General features: G+C 34.5%; 4 protein-coding genes and 1 non-coding gene across 7 annotated transcripts; 3 read left to right on the top strand and 2 right to left on the bottom strand.

Moving 5' to 3' along the window:
• Positions 1-232: 232 nt before the first annotated feature.
• Positions 233-3,375, top strand: LOC101244129 (leucine-rich repeat protein 1-like). Of its 2 annotated transcripts, XM_010316890.4 has the most exons (8): positions 233-583; positions 803-935; positions 1,040-1,111; positions 1,389-1,532; positions 1,636-1,707; positions 1,832-1,903; positions 2,575-2,677; positions 3,067-3,375. In XM_010316890.4, exons 1-7 carry the CDS (start codon positions 505-507, stop codon positions 2,654-2,656), a joined length of 654 nt encoding a protein of 217 aa, XP_010315192.1. In that variant the 5' UTR covers positions 233-504; the 3' UTR covers positions 2,657-2,677; positions 3,067-3,375. The 2 variants fall into 2 exon arrangements, with proteins under 2 accessions (XP_010315192.1, XP_004230711.1); XM_004230663.5 differs by lacking the exon at positions 3,067-3,375 and having other exon boundaries at positions 2,575-2,816.
• A 1,704-nt stretch (positions 3,376-5,079) lies between these two features.
• On the top strand, positions 5,080-8,702 carry LOC101243643 (uncharacterized). 2 transcript variants are annotated; one of them, XM_004230661.5, is made up of 4 exons: positions 5,080-5,663; positions 6,745-6,973; positions 7,602-7,726; positions 8,106-8,702. In XM_004230661.5, the coding sequence occupies exons 1-4, from the start codon at positions 5,319-5,321 to the stop codon at positions 8,187-8,189; spliced, it is 783 nt and encodes a 260-aa protein (XP_004230709.1). In that variant the 5' UTR covers positions 5,080-5,318; the 3' UTR covers positions 8,190-8,702. The 2 variants fall into 2 exon arrangements, with proteins under 2 accessions (XP_004230709.1, XP_069146157.1); XM_069290056.1 differs by having other exon boundaries at positions 5,103-5,663; positions 8,200-8,702.
• A 196-nt stretch (positions 8,703-8,898) lies between these two features.
• Positions 8,899-10,175, top strand: LOC101255544 (extensin-1-like). Its single transcript, XM_004231339.5, has one exon. It carries the CDS (start codon positions 8,979-8,981, stop codon positions 9,945-9,947), a length of 969 nt encoding a protein of 322 aa, XP_004231387.1. The 5' UTR covers positions 8,899-8,978; the 3' UTR covers positions 9,948-10,175.
• A 181-nt stretch (positions 10,176-10,356) lies between these two features.
• On the bottom strand, positions 10,357-11,719 carry LOC101268618 (uncharacterized). The gene is made up of 4 exons (XR_011211881.1): positions 11,581-11,719; positions 11,366-11,405; positions 11,126-11,266; positions 10,357-10,815 (listed from the first exon to the last, which is right to left on the bottom strand). It is a non-coding gene; the product is annotated as an uncharacterized protein (transcript).
• Positions 11,720-13,301: 1,582 nt separating this feature from the next.
• Positions 13,302-15,370, bottom strand: LOC138337000 (uncharacterized). The gene is made up of 2 exons (XM_069290047.1): positions 15,188-15,370; positions 13,302-14,723 (listed from the first exon to the last, which is right to left on the bottom strand). The coding sequence occupies exon 2, from the start codon at positions 14,706-14,708 to the stop codon at positions 13,650-13,652; it is 1,059 nt and encodes a 352-aa protein (XP_069146148.1). The 5' UTR covers positions 14,709-14,723; positions 15,188-15,370; the 3' UTR covers positions 13,302-13,649.
• Positions 15,371-16,037: the final 667 nt, after the last annotated feature.

The following is a 16,037-nucleotide window of genomic DNA, read 5'->3' as shown; positions in this document are numbered from 1 at the left end:
CAATTTCTTGAAATAAAAAAAAAAATCCCCACCCTTTTCCCAACCCCCCAGTTTTGTTGTGAATATTAAATGCTTGCATAAATTTGCATGTAATTATTGAGAGTGTAGTGAAATGGTCGAGATGTCATTCAATCAACAATGTTGGATTTGAGTTCACATAAAATACTTAAAAATTAGGAAATATAAATACTTAACCCCTTTAATTTTGTGGTTTGGCATTTGGTAGACAATTATTTCAGTTGAGAGTTGAGACAGGACAGAAGTCCTTGTGGAAAATCTCACAGTGATAGTGTGAACAACAGAACTGAGCACTGGTCTCATTTACTCACTTGAATAGTAATAACTTATACAAGGTTCTCAACAGTTGTACAAACACTCAACAGTATTTTACAGCTTCCAAATTTGACTTGACCTCTCTCTTATATAACACCCCTATTGGTTCTACCACTACTACATGTACTTTCTTCTCTGGCCTAAAACTTCCATTCTTTCTCCATTTCTTCAATGGCTTTTCCTTCCTCATTTCTCTTCTTCTTCCAAATCATTCTTTGTATTCCCTCTGCCTTCTCCACAAATTCTGAAGGTACTTTCTGCTAATCTAAGTTTCCCATGTTTTCTTAGGGTTTAAAGATTTCAGCTTTGTGTTGCTATATGAACCCCTCTTTGTTTTATTTTTTCTTTTTGGTTCATGGGGTTTGAGTTAAAATCTTGGAAATGGAAATACTTGTATAAAAAACAAGAAAAAGGTTCAATCTTGAAATGTTACTCAAGATTCTTTTTTTTTTTTAATTTTGTTTTGCAGGGACTGCTTTGCATTCTTTGAGAACCAAACTTTCTGACCCAAAAAATGTTCTACAAAGCTGGGACCCTACACTTGTAAATCCTTGTACATGGTTTCATGTTACCTGTGACTCAGATAATAATGTTATTCGCCTGTAAGATGCTCTATCAGTTTCTTGATTTTTGCCTATCACTTCTTGTTGTTGTTAGTAATTTGACAATTCTTATGATTTCATTTTAAATTTTTTGAAATTTGCAGGGATTTGGGCAATTCTAATATTTCTGGAACATTAGGACCAGAACTTGGTGAACTCAAGAATCTACAGTATCTGTATTTTTCTTTGTTTATCTCTTTTCTTGTATTTTTGTTTCTTGTCTCAGTTTAGTATCTTTTGTTGGCTGTACTGAAACCGTGGATAAAGTAACGGATAAGTTATAGAAAAAGGGGCGTTTTTTTTTTTAGACAAAGAAATAACTATGTATAGATTAGTGTCACATGATTAATGTTGTTTCTGTGATTAACAGTTCAATCTTTTGTGTGTTTTCTTTGCTTGCAAGTCTATCTATCTGTCTTTAAGATGATGGACAAACTTTATCCTGAATTGCAGGGAACTTTATAGTAATAACTTAGAAGGGGAAATCCCAAAGGAATTTGGTGATCTGGAAAATCTTATTAGCATGGACCTATATGGCAACAAATTTGAAGGCAACATTCCCCAGTCTTTTGCTAAACTAAAGTCTCTTAGATTTTTGTAAGTATATATTCTCATTGAATGATCAATGAATTTGACATTTTTTAATAGATATTTGATGTGATGTTATAAAGATTGAATCTTTTTCATGCTATGACTACAGACGGTTAAACGACAATGAACTAACTGGTTCGATTCCAAGGGAACTTACGACACTCCCCAACCTTAAAGTATTGTAAGTTCTCAAATTCTTATCTGCTGTTATTACCTTAGTATGTACACCTTGATACAGAAAAAGACAATCGAACAATATGGCGGTGATTTCTGCTTGAGTGTATTTGTTTATTGCATTGCTGCAGTGATGTTTCTAACAACAATCTTTGTGGAACAATCCCTGCTGATGGACCCTTTGGAAGCTTTCCTATGGAAGGGTAATCATTTTTTCTTCTTTCTTGAAAATTTGCTTACATTTTTCGCTGATCCTCTAACTATCCCTTGATATGGTGTACTAGTTCATTTCTGCTAATTTTATTGGTGAAGGTTGTTTTGAGCTTCATTCTGTTAGCTGTGTTACTGGGGGAGAAAGAAATCTATTGAATGACCGGTTGCATCATGCTAAAAAATGTGCTTTAAGGTTCATAAAACACATGTTGTGAGCTTAATCCACCAACCTATTGCAAAAATTTAACTTATGGCATGTCATTAGTTAGTAGTTGGTGGCTTTGGGTGATAGCTAAGTGATTAATGCTTGTTTGTTTGCAAGTGCAATTACTATATGCCCTCAAAATTGTTATCTGATGCTGATGTTCATATGATTCTAGTATGAGTCTTGGAAACCATTCATTGGCCTTGTGTAATTGAATTCGAATGACACACACAAGTTACAATCTCTCATTCTTGGATTAGGATATGTCATATTTTCAAGTAAAGCTGTGATATTTGAGCTAGAATGAGTATCACAACATCAAACTTTTATGTTGGGACCTTTACTATATAGTGTGATTCAATAGTAGATTCAGACACTGTTGTGTATTATTATTAGTTCTACTTGTAGTAAAATGAGCAATCAATGCAACTCTTGATGACATTCCTTTTGTTTCAGTTTTGCACACAACAGACTCAATGGACCTGAATTGAAAGGACTAGTGCCCTATGACTTTGGATGCAAAGAAGTTGAAGTATAGTTTGACAACAGCCTTCACAAGGTTGTGGTTGCTATTATATCTTATGTATTGTATATGTAGAGTTTGACAGTGTTACTGAAATTAAAAATCTCAAGTCGAATGCACTTCATGATACATAACGTTCTTTAAATTCATCACTAAAGCTCACCTTCACTGATAACTTGGCAGCAGAAAATTGTTGTCTTGCTGAATTTTGAAATTAAGTGCTTGATTGTTTTTGAAGTGAAATTTCTCTGAAAACAATCTATCTTTATTTCGTATCAAATCGATGTTGCTTCCTAGCAAAGACGATTTTATAAGAGTTGGGACCAAATTGTGGTGATAACACTATACATGTAATATGTGGGTTCATTATTTTTTGGTTTTTTATCTAGTGTTTGGTACTCATATTGGAGCCTGACTATATCCAGATTTCTGCTGGGAAGTCCTACATTTGGGATAAAAGCAATTCCGTACCAAGGAAGCTCAAATTTGAGATCTCTTGATTAAAAACAAAGGAGTACTTACTATTCCACCATAACTCTGTTGGTTTGTGATTGTTAATAGGCTTGTTATCTATGAGTAGTGGCAAACGTAGAGTTGACTTGTTATTAAAAATATTCCCTCCGTCTCATTTTATGTAACACTTTTCGCATTTCGAGACTCAAATAAGTGTATCTTTGATCATATTTTTTTCATATATCTTTTTAACATTTTGAATTGTCAATTATTGTAATTTATAGTATTGTTTACGTAGTTTACAAATATATAAATTTCATTTAAAAAAATTTGAGATTCATACGCAAATGTTCGATCAAAATAAGTTATTTGACTTTTAAGAAACAAAAAGTGTCACATGAAATTAGACGGAGGAAGTAATAAATTATTGATGTGAGATATTAAAAGTAGTAAAATAGTTTTTTGAACAATTTGGCACGTGAAGCTAAATTTGAAGAATTGGGTGGGTCATCCTAAAAATATTCAAAACTTGGAGGACTTACAAAGTAAGCTGGAAGGAGGTCCTGGACACGTGTTAAAAGGAGAATGGAAGTACGGAATCGTGTCAAAAGCTACTGCTGACGTGGCTGTTAACTAAAATGCTGGAAACCCTTCAATGCAATTCGTCATGTGAACTGACATCTCTACTGGCGGTGCCAATTATTGCTTTTTTTTTTCTTTTTCCTTAATAAAATTATATGCTATATTTTTTAAAACAAATTAAAAAAAAAAAAATTAAGTAATAGCATCGGTATATACCAAACTAGGGAAACAAATACTTTTTCTTGTTTAAATTTTATAATTTAATTGGAGAAAAAAAGGGTGTGAAAAGTAATACAAACATATCAATTTATTTTGCAAAAGAGATGGACAGAAGACTTTTTCATATAAAGTTTCACACGTTTAATTGGAGAAAAAAAAGGATTAAAATAATTTGAATATGAGCCTCTATAATTGCCTTAAAAAATGCATATATTTTGAGTTTAGATAAATCATATGAAGTTAAGAATAAAAACATAAATCAGTGTAATATCAAGTAAAAACAGCAACGAAATCATTATTGTTTTCTTCTTGAGAATTATACTGATTTAAGAAATTTAAAAAGAGTATATTGAAGAGTTACAAAACAAAAAATTCAAAGTTAAAACGACTCTCTTATCTCAAATGTTTTAGTGATATTAATCTTCATTTTAATTTCCTATATAACATACTACTTGCTAACAAAAAGAATGAATAGGTCCTTTCTAATTTATTCGCTCATCTAATTTTACTTATTCATTATATTACAAATAAATATTTATCCTTACTTGTTTAAACATTGAGAAATTATTCATCATCCAGATTCTAAAATTAAGAAATAAAATTCATCTCTCCAAAGTCATTTGATTAATATGATTCACATTAATTATTATTTCTTAAATACGAGATCATATATATATATACACCATTAAATTTTTAGAAAAGGCTTATTTTTGTTATCAATTAAAAGTTTGGTCATTTATATCATTACTGTTAAAGAAAAAGTTCATTTATGCCATTATTTTTTAACGGTAAATTTGCAAAATCATTTTTGACACGTGACAAATTATAATTTGACCACGTCATTAATTTTTTTAATAAAAAAATAATTTAATTTTTATTCACAATTTTGGTTTTTTTATTTAAAAAATTGATGACATGGCCAATTATAATTCGGTCACGTCATTAATTTATTTAATTAAAAAAATAATCAATTTTTTTTAGAATTATAATTTTTTAATTAAAAAAATGATGACGTGGCCGAATTATAATTGGTCACGTGTTAAAAATAATTTTACAAAATTATTATTAAAAAAAAAAATTTCTTTAAAAGTAATAGCATAAATGAACCTAATGACATAAATGAAGTTTTTTTGAAAGTTCGATCGCGTATATATTATATATATATATATATATATATATATAGTGAAGAAAAAAAAGAGCTATACACGTGGATGAAAATTAGGGAAGTGCTTGGTAAACCATAAGGCTTTACTTTATTTTTGTCTTCTACAGTTTGCTCCTTTTTATTGGCGGCCATCTTTGAAGGCCTGAAGCAGAAACTTCTCTTCCCCAACTGACGACGACGACAACAACAGACCCTTTTCCATTATAACTCCTCTTCTGCCATCAATATACACCTGGGGTTTATCTACAGATACAAAAGATGTGTGCTTTTTTCCTCAGAAATGGTTCTAAAACCCACCATTCATTGCAACATCTATGGAAAAGAAGTCCCTCCGTTGAATCTTGGAATATCAAGAACCATATTGTTCATCACCAACTTCAACATTCTAAAGTTTATTCACGATTACCTCATTCTTTTTACAGGAAAACTAAGGAATTAGAGTTGTCAAATCCCAGTTTTCTTGCTTTCTTTTCAGGGGTTTCGTCTTCTGCTTCAAAATTTGGGTTAGTGGGTTGGTACTTAGAGAAACTCAACTCTCGACCCATTATCACCAAGAGCATCACTTGCGGCCTTATTCTTACTGCTGCTGATTTTTCCTCGCAGGTACTTTTTCTTCAGATTCTTGAAAGTTACTTAGTTGAAAAATTCATTGTTAGGTTAAATAATCATGCCTGCTCTATATTGCCTTGTGTGCTTTGAAGAGTATAGAAATGCACTCTGTTCTTTAATTTGGGCTGTTGAAGGGGTTTCAATTGCAGAGAGTGTATTCTTTACTTTTAAACTTCTTAATCAAACAAGACAAACAGTCTTCTGCTTTTCAACTGTTAATGCACTTCTTTGATTCAGGAGAGTAGTTTGATATTCATTCCTTCTTCCACAGATAATCATGGACAAGTTCAACCACATTCAGTCATTTAACCAATAAGTTCCACAGTTATCTTCTCATAGTTGCCATATCTGACTCTGGTCTTTCTTTCCATGAGTACTTTCTGGGTTGAAAAAATGAATTACAGTTGGGAGTTGCACCAATTTCTTTCACATCATGACCATTATTGGTAATTCAGATTGTTTGCATCTAAAGACTTGGGATGGTTGATGTTGTCTTAGACTACACTAGACTGGATTCCACCAAATAACAATGAAGTGAAAAGGATTGTTAATTCTTAAAAACTAGTGCAAATTTACAAAGAGTGCTGCTTTGTGATTTGATAAATTGCAAGTTGAGATTTTGTATGAATAGTTCTAATACTAAAAGAGAAGATGTGGTGGAGAGAACTTTAATAGCAGAACAAACTTAAGAAAAACGATCAACATAAGATGAAGATAGAGGGTTAATGTAATCTTATTTTAATCAATGATGGTTTGATAATAGCAAAGCTCAAGTTAAAATTGTCCTCTTCAAGTTGGATTAAGTGATTAACTATTTTTGTTACGATTCTGATCTTAAATGTCCCTTTTTGATTGGTTCTTAGTTAGTACTCGTACACGAAAATCTTGTTCGGTAACACTTTAGAATGTCAAAGTTTGTTAGTTCTCTTACATTTTTCTCAACATATAATTATATAATTTGCATTTCTCCCGTCTTATTTATCATTCCCTCTTTTAGTGTAGCTTTTGATACTGGTTCACCTGTGGAATATATTATGGCCTGTTTTTAATCCTTTCCCCCTTCTCTGCTCTGCAGATGATTGCTGGGTCATTGTTGGAGCAGTATGATCTCACACGAACATTGAGGATGGCTGGTTATGGAGCGCTAATTGTTGGACCTTCACTGCATTTCTGGTTCAATTTCCTGTCGAGGTGCTTTCCAAAACGTGATGTCATTACAACATTTAAAAAAATAGCTTTGGGACAAACAGTTTATGGCCCTGCAATTAACTCTGTTTTCTTCTCCATGAATGCTGTAGCACAAGGTAAAGCTGAGTCCTGTTTTAGAAGTTCTGTGTTGCTTCTTAAATTTACTAATAGGCTGTACTCTTACTGTTATTCACAAAATAAAATATTTATGGAGGAATCTAAACCTCTGGTAATTATCATCTTCGAGATAGAACCTGTTCTTTTTGTACATGTGTCCCTGAGGCCTGAGAGGAGGGCATAGGGTGTGACATGAGAGGGAGAAGGGAGGTGGAGGTGGAAACTAACTCGAACCTCGAGTTTTAGGGATAGTGTTTAAACACTGTCTCTCTTTTCCCCCCATTTTCAACAAAAACTAGAAAAAGAAATTTAAGATTAGAAAAGGAACATCTAAAAGTTGGACACAAAATAAGAATCTGAGTCTGTTCATTTGCAAAGCTGCATTAGGAAGTGCATTAGCTCCTTTCCCCTTTTTATTCTTTTTGTTTTTTCTTAGTCCTTAATAGCTTTCTACCATGCTTGCTGAGTTTGAATTTGATTGTGTTGCGAACTTTTTATTTTACGGAATGAACTTGCAACAGATTTTAAGATCTATTCAAACTCTTGAGAATTCTTATTTTCTGAATTACAGTAGGCATTATCTTAGGATGCTTGTATCACTAATCCTTGTATTGGTTGCTACCTTAGGTGAAAGTAGTTCAGAGATTGTTGCCCGACTCAAGCGCGACTTGGTTCCCACCATTGTCAGCGGTCTTATGTACTGGCCAATATGTGATTTCATTACATTCAAGTTTGTTCCTGTTCATTTACAGGTATGCTCAAGGTCTCATCAATTTCTAAGGTTACTTTACACAATTTAGGATGTCTTTTCTGCTCCTCAAAGACTAATCCAGGATATAAATTCGATGGATTCAAACTTTGTGTTATAGTGCTCTTCTGCAATTGTGCATTCAGATTTAATATTTGTTACTCCTATTTTAGTAATTTTTCGAATATACATATATGCTCTGAGTAAAAAAATGTTGGTTCAGTTGAACCAATTGATTATACATTCCATTCCATTCATCTACCTCTGGGTCCTGTATCCTCTGTCTTTGCCGAAGGCAAAACTATGGTTCAGATCCCTCAACTCCCAATATATACATGTATTTGAGAAAGTGACTAATTAGGTGTTTATTACTACATCGACAGCCTCTTGTGAGCAATACATTTTCATATGTATGGAATGTATACCTGACTTATGTGGCAAGCCAACAGAAAGTCTCAATGGCATGATTTATGACAGCCTCTTGTGAGCAATACATTTTCATATGTATGGAATGTATACCTGACTTATGTGGCAAGCCAACAGAAAGTCTCAATGGCATGATCTATACCAAGCACGTATAATGTCTTCTCTGCTAACAATTCATATATTCTTCTTGCTAACAATCTGGCTGGAGGCATGACTTTGGAGTCATTTTCATCGCTGTAACATGTTAGTGTGGTGGAGCAGAACTTCTGCAGAATCACAGAGACCATTGAATGTGTTAACTGAGAGTTGCTCGGACCATCACTGTTCTTTTTGTATATCCTAGTTCTAGTTACAGAAATCGCGTATTACACTGTCAGCTTACATAAAAGAGCAATATCCTACTATTTAGGGCAGACGGTTCTAATTTTGAAGGTTTTGCAATTGTATCCTCCTTCTCAACTCATTAAACTCGGTTTATTCTTAACGTTGAAGTGAGTGAAGTTTTCATTCTCTCTTCTGTTTATTGTTTTAAAAAATTGTCAAATCTTTAACTACTTTGTGCTATTCCTCTTTGTTCTTATGTTGTTAATTTTAAATAAATTGTATTCATTTTATGTCACCAAGAGGATGCCTACCACTCTGTGCTGACAAAGTCTTTATTTGGACTTTGCTCTCATATTAGTGGGTAACCATGAAGCCATTACATCAAATGTCAACAAGAAAGATGTCATATTGCTGTATAAAAACCAGAGCTCCTAAAAAAATATGCAAGACAAGTTTTTAGTTCTCTCTATCTCTTCTCTAAGCATAGCTTTGGTTTGCATATCAAAATGATAAGCTTAGGGAAGCTGGGGCAATTGCCCCTACTTGCAGCTGCTTTGGCAATTTGCTTAGCAGCCAGCACTGTTTTTGCTGATTACTCCTATGGTTATACTTCTCCCACACCTTACAGCTCTAACAAGTACTACAAATCACCATCTCCATCTAAGTATCATGTGCCTACTCCTTACTACAAGAAACCTGTTGAATATTCTCCATCACACAAATACTACAAAGCACCTGTACCTTCCAAGCACAATTACTACAAGTCTCCATCGCCAATAAAATATTACAAATCGCCTACTCCTTCAGAGCATTACAACAAGTCGCCAATTGCAAAGAAGTATTATAAGTCACATACTCCTTCGAAGCATTACTACAAGTACCCAGTTCCATCAAAGCATTACTACAAGTCGCCATCGCCAGTAAAGTACTACTACAAGTCACCATCACCGATTAAGCACTACTACAAGTCTCCAACTCCTTCAAAGTACTACAAGTCACCAAGTCCTTCAAAGTACTACTATAAGTCGCCAACTCTAGTAAAGTACTACAAGTCACCAACTCCTTCAAAGCATTACTACAAGTCACCAGCACCTGTAAAGAACTATTACAAGTCTCCAACTCCCGCAAAGCACTACTACAAGTCCCCAACTCCTAAATATTACAGCACACCGTCACCAACGAAATATTACAAGTCACCAGTTTACTACAAATCTCCACCACCACCAGCTTATTATGAAAAATCACCTTCATACTACAAATCACCCCCACCTCTACCACCAAAATATTACGAGGAATCACCAATTAATTACAAGTCTCCACCTCCACCCTACTATGAATCTCCACCACCTCCACCAAAGACCTATGAACAACCACCATCATACTACTCACCTCCACCACCTACGAAGTACGAGCCATCAACCACCTATGCTTCACCTCCACCCCCATCACCATCTCCTACACCAACCTACAACTAATATTCAAATCCTTCACTTCAATATTTTTCCGCCATTTCTCTGACTTTTTGACTCATCTTCACCCTCCTATTCTGAGCATTTCTATTTTCTCTGTCAAAATTTGTTTGTGCGCTTTCCAAAATGATGGAGGTTGCTTGTTGTTTGTTCTTTTGTTATAATAATTTGTAACATGTATTTATTCGAGATCTCAATCAATTTATCTCATGAATCAAAAGATTCTTTTTGGTATATTCATCTGAGAATTGTATTAATGCTTTACTACCATCTTCTTCTTTCTCTACTATTGTATCTGCTTTATCAGCTGAACTGCTTGACTTATACCACTCGTATGAGCCATTGATAGTAACAAACCAAGTTATGTAATATCATCCCTCGTGATGATCAGAGTTCTCCCAGTATTCATTTGAAATCAAAGAAACAAAGACGTCTATTGTAATTATTGAGTCAGCTAAAACCTGTAGCTCAAGGAAACAATGATACAAGCTCAGCAATGCTGTTACGACATTCAATTTACATCAATTATAAACAAATGGGGTTACAAACACTTCCAATCATTCTGTGACCCCAATCAGTACTGTTCATGGATACAGTTGCATCAGCACATCCACATAGTTGTGTAGTTTGTCCTTCGGGAATATTATCATATCAGTCAGCTCAGTTCAGTCGGTATGTGCATTGGGCAATTCAAACAACGATGGTTGATGTTCCTCGAGTTGCTGGGACAAAGGTTAACATCTGTCGCATTAACATGAGGTAAAACATCTTATCTGCAGATTCAACTGAGCCATATCATTACATTTTCAGCCGAGCCTCCACGCTCACTGCTAATACATAATGCTCCTCCTTGTTAGTTTTTACCTCTCTAGTCCTACACACACATAAGATGAGCTATTAGACGGTGCTCAAAACATAGACGATGAAATTCATCTTCAGATGTGGAACTATAAGTGACAGAACTGGAAAAGCATGTCTGATATTAAATGTGCACGTTGTAAAGTTCGCGTGCAGAATTCTGAACCTACAGCAAGGCTGTTAGGATTTGTGTACAATTAACATTGAGAGCATGTTATCGTAGAGAAGTGCTACCTACTATGGTCGAAGACATAGGCAAATACTATATGTAAATATTTGAGAAACAAAATAATAATGAAAAAAATGGTGCAAACTTAACAACACACCTAGTGTAATCCCACAAGGTTGGGTTTTGGGAAGGGTAGAAGGTATGCGAACGCTACCCCTACCTCGCGGAGGTAGAGAGGCTATTTCCGAAGGACTCTCCTCAAGTAATGCATAGCAAAGTAGCTTTAAAAGACAAAATACTGAAAGAAAGCAGGCATGAGTCATGACAACTAAAAAGAGAAATCGTGCAAAATTACATAATTAACAACACTGAAAAAGAACAATCAAGGACACTATACTGTTGGATGATGTCAAGGGCCACTGTGTTATTGATTCTGCCTGCTCATTTAGAAAAGTAAATATTAGATCATTGAAATTATTCAGTACCACCAAAATGATAGCATTTGCTAAAATTGATCTTTCTAAAAAAATACTAATCACACTGATTCTGGTTATAAAGCTTACTATATATGAAGTACTGAAAATCAAGTATCTAAATTGAACACAAACAGACCTCTATGTATATCTTCATTCTATCCAACCTTGTTGCTGTGTTCTGCTTCTTTTCTAGCAAGTAATTAAATGTCAATCGCTTCAATGATGCAAAATTTCACAATATTCAGCTTCCCTACATAATCACTGAAGAATAGTAATATATTTTATTTTGGTCCCTTTCAAACATTGTATAACAAAATGTACTATATACAAATATTGTGTATGAAAAATATTGGTTGATTAAAATTCAAATGAATCAGTAACTAAAATCAATCCAAATTATTCAAATGTTCTTTGCCCTATCTCATGTGTTACTTGGTAAGGAGAAATAGCTGAGACAATGAGATCTCCATATTTCAAGAATATATATTTTAAAGATTGAGAAAAATTAGAATGCAAACTGCATATTGTATAGAGAAGGGATGCAAGCGCAAGTCAGAAAAAAAGAAATCATTAACATACAGAAAAAGCCTTTACCTGCACTAACAAGCAAATAACCAATTTTTTAACAATGCACAGTATGCTGGAGAGTGAAGACTGCCAATGGCAACCAACTTTCAAACAGAGATGTTACACTTTGCAGCCAAAGCTGGAAGCACATATCAACTGAGGGCTTGAAGGTGCCAATCAAGGTTGGGATTGGACAAACTTCAGATCAGCCTTAATAATTTAATGACAAGAAGAGCATGCCTCAACCTCAAACATTTAAAGGGTTTTCTCATTTCGATGAACTAGAAAAAAAGCAGGGCAAAGAGATATAAGCCCATACAACATGCAGAAGTTTACAAACAGGCACAGAAACAAGGAAGAGTAACAATTTATGCTATACTAGAGACAAAAGAGTGCCAAAAGCAACCAACTGCTGAACAGTAATTTTACCTTTTGGTGCAAGTACTGGAATTATAAATTATTTGAACGCTTGAAGCAACCAATCAGGCATCTAATTTGACAAAGTCAGTTCAGACTCAGCAATTTAAGGGCATGAAGTGCATACCTCAGCCTAAAACTTTTAAAGAGCACTGTCATATGGATAGACTAAAAAGAAAGGATGATAAAGTGATCAGAATAAACCCGCCAACATGCAGAATTGCACTAACAAGGAAGAAACAAAGGAAGAGTAACAATGTTTAATATGCTAGAGACCGAAGACGCTAAAAGCAGCCAGCCTTTGGTCCATGATGTAACCTTTTGCTGCCAATGCTGGAAGCATATGCATAACTTGAAGGACTGAAACCACCCATTAGGCATTGGGCAGCCTCAACCTCAAACATTTAAAAGACATTATCATTTGAATAGACTGGAAAGGATGGATAAAAAGCAAAGAGAAAAATGCCCACCAACACGTAGAAGTGCACTAACAAGAATACAACCAAAAGAAAAATATGTAAGATATGCTATAGACAGAAGATTGCCCAAAGCAACCAATCTTTGAACCAGGATGCTACATTTTGCAGCCAATAATGAAAGCATATGTCACCTGAAGCTTGAAGCTACCAGGAAGTGCATATCTCACTATATTCTTCTCTACAGTAGGAATGCACTTGACACTTCAACCCAGGAAGAAAAGTTAAAATGTCCATTTCACTTGACATAGGAAATATAATTGTTGCCTCTATGTTGCAGAAGTGGATCACTGAAGAGACAGGAAATTGGAAATTTTTGGGAGCTGAAATCACTCAGTAATGGTTAGAAATTGATTCACTTGCTAACTTCTCAGTTTTACAATAGTACACAGCTGCATTGAACTAAATGATTTATTTCATGAAAATATTTCATAGAAACCTCATGTTATTTCATAGAAACTTCATCTGTAAAATGAAAAATGACATACGAGCAAATGCTTGTAAACAATATCTATGCATAATCTATGTAACCCTGACCCTCCCAAGGGACAAATTCTCCTAGAATACAAATCTCACAACACACATCCGACAGCTTCCCACAATATTCACATGTTGTTCCTTTGGCAATTCTCATAGATACTTCATTCCGTCAGAAATCATGTCAAGAACCATCATTCTAATCAGACACAAAAGCCTGAATTTTCCACTTATCCATCTGGTAACAAGATTGATGAAAATGAGTTGTTTATTCAGAAGCAGCACAGACCTTCTCAAGTAGCATGGACCAATCTCCCCCAAGTATATGAGGATTAGTCTCCACTGCCACTCGGAAATCCAACATCCTACCAAATGAGGATCTTGTTTGTCTTTTTGTATAATTTCCAGGATATTGTCCATACCATCCAGGCAGTGTTTGACCATTACAATATCTGACACGTTCATTTGTATGTCGGGATCCAGCCAGTCCTATGCAAGGTTCAATCAGCCTTTTCAAAAATGCATCTAAGCTATTATTTAGCAGGTTAGCACAGTCCAATGTTATGCCAAGCCCTTCCGACTCTAACTTCCGCTCCAAACGACTTCTTAACGATCTACTCTCAGGCAATTCTCTACAGCTTTGAAAAGTCTCGAGACGAAAGTTGTACACAGATCCACTATGGAGAGTTTTTCGAGCACCACCTACATTCACAGAAATTCCAAGAGGAGCAGTGACGAGGCTTCTGCTTTGAATTCCTGGACTTCCAACAAATTGTTCAACTTCTTCCCCATCTTCTACTGATGCAACTTCAACTGGAGGTCTGCTACCAAGAGAATGCAATTCTGTGGCACTTTGCTGTTCTTGTACCCTAGGCGCTGCTTCTTCACACGTAACAGGACTTTTCCCAAGTGGTCCAAGAGGACTTGTACGGTCCCGCAACCTTCTGTCCCTACTAACTGGAGACCTGGTTTTGCGAGGTGATGAGGGAAATGCATCACCATAGAGCGATTGTAGACAACTTCTTTGGCAACCGTTCCCAACTTTAATGCTGAGAGATTCTTCAGCTTTTTTAGGCCTTGGTGGTGGAACCTTACCCAAAGAAGCATTTTTCACTATGGATAGAAGGAGACGATTATGTAGGTGAATATTCTCTCTCCCAATAGTTCGAATGCACGACTTATCGAAGTCAACCTTGCTCAACTTTGAACTGAAAAATCTACTAAGCTCATCAAAGTACTTTTCAGCTCTCTGCTGCCCAATCTTCCTATAGATTACATCCCTCAGCTCCAACGTATCCACTCGAGTATAATGGTGGTTGGTCACCATTTTCAATTGAACTTCCTAAACAATCAAAATAACCACACTTCCGTGAATTCCAGCAAAGAACATAAAACAAAAAATAACATCATTTACTCCCAACACCCAAATAAGCCCTAATTCCATATACATTCTCCTAGATCGCATTGTTACAATTCAACTATCCAACAATTAGATCAAATAAAAGCAATTAAACCTCAATTAACAGAATTCAAGAATTAACAAGAACCCCAATTTAGCAATAAAGTCAGCAATTCCTCCTTTACTAGCTCCAAATTAAATATATCAAAAACCCCAATTTAGCAATTTCAAAGTAGAATTAACCTCATGAAGATTAAAAATAAACCCCCAAATTGAGATTAAGCGATCGAAGGACAAAGAGACGAAAATCTAAGTAAGATTAAAAGATAATTAAGAAACCCTATTGATGATTAAACCCCTAATTAACGAAATTAAAGTAAACAGAAACACTAGTAATAGAAATTGACCTGTGTTGGGACGAAGACGACGTTGTAGGTGTTCACTCAAAGCTGTCTTTTTAGTATTTGTTTTATTTTATTTGAGGAATGGCTTTTGCGATCTGTCTGTCTTTTGTAAACTATTTCTTTTTTTTTTTTTTTGGTTTTTTTGTAATGAATATAAGCCAAACAGGAATAATTATTTTCTCAGTTATAAGCCCTAATGTCACACGTGTGATTTTAATAATGGGCAAGTTTTGTTAGGCTGTGTTTGGCTGATGTTGTATGAGGATTCCGTCAACAAATGGCGGCAACCGGAAAGTTTAGGCGCCGTATAAAATAAAAATGGTTTTTTTACGTATATTTGGACAAGTTTTTATAGTATTTGACAATATCACCAAGATAAATAGTTTTATTTTTTACTTACAAGAATTCCTTTGGTTTTTAGTAAATACAATCTAAAAACAAATCAACTTTTGATATCATGTTCAAATAATAAATCGGATAAAACTTGTAGATAATGCATCGAGTTACTAGATATAGTATATCTTAATTAGTTTGAAATTTGTATGTGCTTTTCATTATATAATGATTAAAAATGATTAAAACATTTTCAAATCTAGTTTTTGAATATTTTTGTTGTGATGTTTATAAATCTTATATTATCTCTGGACTTAACGAGTTGACTACGAAATACTTCATCAAAAATATTTTTCTGATAAAGATCATTAGATGACGAGTTAAAGATATTTCTTTTGGTCAAAGCTAATGTTCTTCACAAAATAAGAAAATACACATTTAACAATGATTTGACATGATATTCTGAGTACACATTTTAGTGGGTCTCTTCTATTTTCCTCAAGTTAAGAGCATATTTGTC

This window comes from Solanum lycopersicum, chromosome 1 (assembly GCF_036512215.1).
Source record: "Solanum lycopersicum chromosome 1, SLM_r2.1".
In the NCBI taxonomy this organism is placed as follows: domain Eukaryota; kingdom Viridiplantae; phylum Streptophyta; class Magnoliopsida; order Solanales; family Solanaceae; genus Solanum; species Solanum lycopersicum.
The sequence above is the reverse complement of the archived record's forward strand: the minus strand, read 5'-3'. Positions and strand labels throughout refer to the sequence as shown.